Source organism: Rosa rugosa, chromosome 6, assembly GCF_958449725.1.
Source record: "Rosa rugosa chromosome 6, drRosRugo1.1, whole genome shotgun sequence".
Classification (NCBI taxonomy): Eukaryota; Viridiplantae; Streptophyta; class Magnoliopsida; order Rosales; family Rosaceae; genus Rosa; species Rosa rugosa.
This window is the reverse complement of record NC_084825.1, coordinates 30,011,570-30,015,237: the sequence shown is the minus strand read 5'-3', so window position 1 is coordinate 30,015,237 and position 3,668 is coordinate 30,011,570. Positions and strand designations below refer to the sequence as shown.

Here is a 3,668-nt window from a genome sequence, read left to right as displayed (position 1 = left end):
GAGTCCAACAATTCGACTGATTATTTAATTTCTACGACATATTAGTCCGTTGTTGTAGATGAGAACACATGTGAGACAACAATTTGCAAGATTCGTGGACACATCTAGGCTCAGATATTTCCGTTCAATATATAATCCCATGAATATAATGATCAGGCGTTGAAGATTATCGTAATTGACAATAGCATCTAGGAATGTAGTGTTCTTGTTGAAGTCGTGCTCTGTTGGTGGTATAAACAAAGTGTCTTGGTTTTGTTGGGGTGCCACCTATCGGCCACGAACACGAATGTAAGCTGGATAGACTATATATTAATCTAACGGAAATGCTTAAGGAACCATATATAATATTTGATGAGCGTCGACACAAGAAATTTTATTAAATATTGATGACAAATAAAAATACTGAAGACGCAAGAGTACTGAAATGTATGAACTTTTTAAATTTTCATACAAGGAGGCAAGAATAGAAACTACACTCAAACCTCGCGGAAGAAAGAATCACCTGCAATATCAGCTCCAACTGAGCATATGAATGATATAGAAAAATATCGGAAAAAAAAAATTGCATCTAATATCAATACTTGTTCAGAAGAACATCATTAGAAATGTCGAAAAATGTTATGGATATTTAATACGATTAGTCAACAACACAAACATGATGAACCACCTCAACCACAAACACTGAAAAACTGGAGCATTTTGCAACACATTGTAGCATTCCATTTTGCATACATTCCAAAATTCACCAAGCACTCCCATAATCATCCAAATCTAAATAATCGCAACTGTCAAATGATTTGGCCTACATAGAAAATGTCAACTCTATCTAAAAGCATACACAACGCTGTAATGCAACAACTTGTGGTGGTCAACTTATATAGGCTTGATCTTGAAGTGGAGCGAGATGAGAGAGAACACAAAGCACTTCAGATCCTGAAAACACATACAAACATCATAAGTAAGAGTAATGGGTGAAAAAGTGATGTTCACTGTTGTCACAACAGACATGAACAATACAGATACACACCATCTTGTTTAAGAGGCTGAAATAACTACAATGTCTCAGAAATAGAAACACCACTATGGACCTATCACCTATGCAGCAGTTTGGGAGAGCTGCTATCTATTATTCTCCCCAAGAAAAGCCATTCATATTCACCATGAAAAGGTATATAGGGCTCAATAAGCAACTGACCCTGTTACACTCCTGATTGGTAACTTTTAAGGCAACAAATGGGTCAAATGCGATGGATAATTAAAATGAATTTCTATTGAACAAACTCAAATACTGCAGCAATTGCCTACACATTTTAACACGAGATGTTCTACAAAACTGATAAGTAATTAATACCAAAATCCCATGGACCATGCATATCCAATATAAATAAAAAAGAAGAAGACAAAGGCATATTCTAAAACCATAAAAAGAGCATATTTACTGACCTGAACAAGATAATAAAAGATGCGAAGACCTTCAGGATCTTTACTGCCCTGGACATCAACGAGGGATCCAATCTTTGAAGTAGTGAAGGAGATATGCTCATTCCCCATTACAATCTCAAGCTCCTGCCGCCCAATACGGTCAGGTTCCGGCCAGTTCTGATCATCCTCTTTCATGATCTAAACAAAGGCAAAGATGCACCCAAATTAGGAAAGCCAGGCAACAGTATGTATGTCTAGAGACAGCATAATGAGAAACCACTCACAGCCATGATCAAATTTTAAAAAGAACACAGTTCACAGATTCAACCAATTTGCAGGAATAATCAACCAAAGAGAAAGTGTTGACAACAGTCCAGCAATACAATTTCAATCAAATCAGAATCAAACAACATGAAGAAACCAAAAAACAGTTGATTAACTTAATGACCTGGAAATCATTCAACTTAATTTAATCTTCCTCCATTTCTCAGCAACAAAACAATTAGTAAATCAATCTGGAACTGAAGTTTTTGGAAAATAAAATGAAAATAAAAATGACCCTAAGAACTACACAGAAAACCTTTGGCCAAAAAGAATTGTAGAGAAGAGGGAGTTTCCATATGTTTTGGGGTTTTTGGCTAGAGAAAAATAGCTTCATTCTAAATGCAAATGAATATTTTCTATGCAGTTCAAGGGTAAAGCCCAATCACAGTATGCTGGATGGTTGAAAGAGCATGAAGAAAATTAAACTATAATCCTCCATGGCTTCTGTCATAGAACTTCTGTATATGCTTATTTTACACACAGTTTGCACCTTCCGTCACTTTTTACTTTGTTATTGTACCAACAAAATTCTCTTGCTTATCTATTAAAATAGAAAATAAGGGTTAAAGCAAATACTCAAATCTCATCTCATCATAGAGGTAAGCACATTCATAATTCAAAATGAATGTACAGGACAGTCATAACAATCACAAGCATTGTAAATGTTGTGGCTTTCATGTGCAGTGCTCATCTGCAAGTGGCATTCCCATGAGTTAGAATAACAATTGCAGCAATTGTCTTTATCATTCCAAATCACAAACTGATCCTTCCAGTTTTCCAGCATCCATTATAAACCCGAAGATCTCATTTAATAAGCATAGAAAAATTTGATTCCTCAACAACCGGATAGAATACCCTATATCAACTAAAAAACTAAAATAGTCGATTGACTGAAGTGCATTCATGTTCGTCAAAAGAAGGCAATTAAAAGATGTTTTCCAAACAATCAGACCTTATTCTCCCATAAACCTTTGATTCCTCAACAACCGGATAGAAAACCCTTTATCAACTTAACAGCTAAAATAGTCAATCTACTGGAGTGCATTCATGCTCCTCATACAAGGTAACTTAAAAGATCTTTTCCAAACTCAATCAGACCTTATTCCCTTCAATCAAACAGTAAAGTAACAGAAATCCAAAGCCTAAAACTTAAACAATAATTTCATATAAACAGATAACTAAACTATAGACATTAAAACCTCCAAACCCTCCACCCCCCCCATCCCTCCACCTCCATTCCCTCCTCGGAATCTCAGAAACCTAAAATTCGATAACACCAAAATTCTTCTCCACCCTACCAAAATTTCCCAGCACAAATCCAAACACTCAGCCCCTCAAAGTCTCCCTAACCAGGCAGAAACCCCCCAAAAAAATTGTAACTTCAATGCATAATCTTTGACGCTAATTCTCCCAAAGAGAATGGTGCCCATGAGCTCATACAAAACCAAAACGTCTAACTTTTTCAATGCTAGCCATTACACAGCACAATCAAATCTTCCCTAACCAAACACAAACCCTAATTGCCCAAATCAATCAACAAAATTCATAAACCCTAAAACCTAATAAAAAAAACAGAGAGACGATAAGCAGTTAAGAGAGTTGAACCGACCTCGCTCTCAGTAATGATACGGCGACACTCTCTGACGACGGCGGGGGTGACGTAGACCTCCTTGCGGATGATGGTGTCGTTCTTGTAGTTGGAGTTGTTGGCGTATCGGAGCTTCCCGTCGGGTCGAAACTCGAACTCCAAGAACTCGTGCCCGAACTTCCCCTTGTGGCCGACGTAGTACCTCAGGTAGAACTCGCTGTTCTCTTCTTCTCCGGCCATGGCTCTCTCTCTCTCTCTCTCTCTCTCTCTCTCTCTGCTTCTCTGAAACGATGGAGCGAAGGAAGGAGGAGGGTTTGGGATTTAGGATTTGGGT

At 37.5% G+C, this 3,668-nt stretch overlaps 1 protein-coding gene across 1 annotated transcript; it reads right to left on the bottom strand.

Moving 5' to 3' along the window:
* Positions 1–606: 606 nt before the first annotated feature.
* LOC133718575 (protein mago nashi homolog) lies at positions 607–3,668 on the bottom strand. The gene is made up of 3 exons (XM_062145437.1): positions 3,356–3,668; positions 1,444–1,620; positions 607–933 (listed from the first exon to the last, which is right to left on the bottom strand). The coding sequence occupies exons 1-3, from the start codon at positions 3,572–3,574 to the stop codon at positions 874–876; spliced, it is 456 nt and encodes a 151-aa protein (XP_062001421.1). The 5' UTR covers positions 3,575–3,668; the 3' UTR covers positions 607–873.

What these genes read in the sequence shown, in the direction of transcription:
- LOC133718575 (XM_062145437.1), bottom strand. Translation starts at nt 3,574, where the DNA reads ATGGCCGGAGAAGAAGAGAACAGCGAGTTCTACCTGAGGTACTACGTC. An exon ending in GTATCATTACTGAGAGCGAG is followed by an intron (nt 1,621 to 3,355) that starts GTCGGTTCAACT and finishes GCCTTTGTTTAG; the next exon opens with ATCATGAAAGAGGATGATCA. An exon ending in TCTTTTATTATCTTGTTCAG is followed by an intron (nt 934 to 1,443) that starts GTCAGTAAATAT and finishes ATGTGTTTTCAG; the next exon opens with GATCTGAAGTGCTTTGTGTT.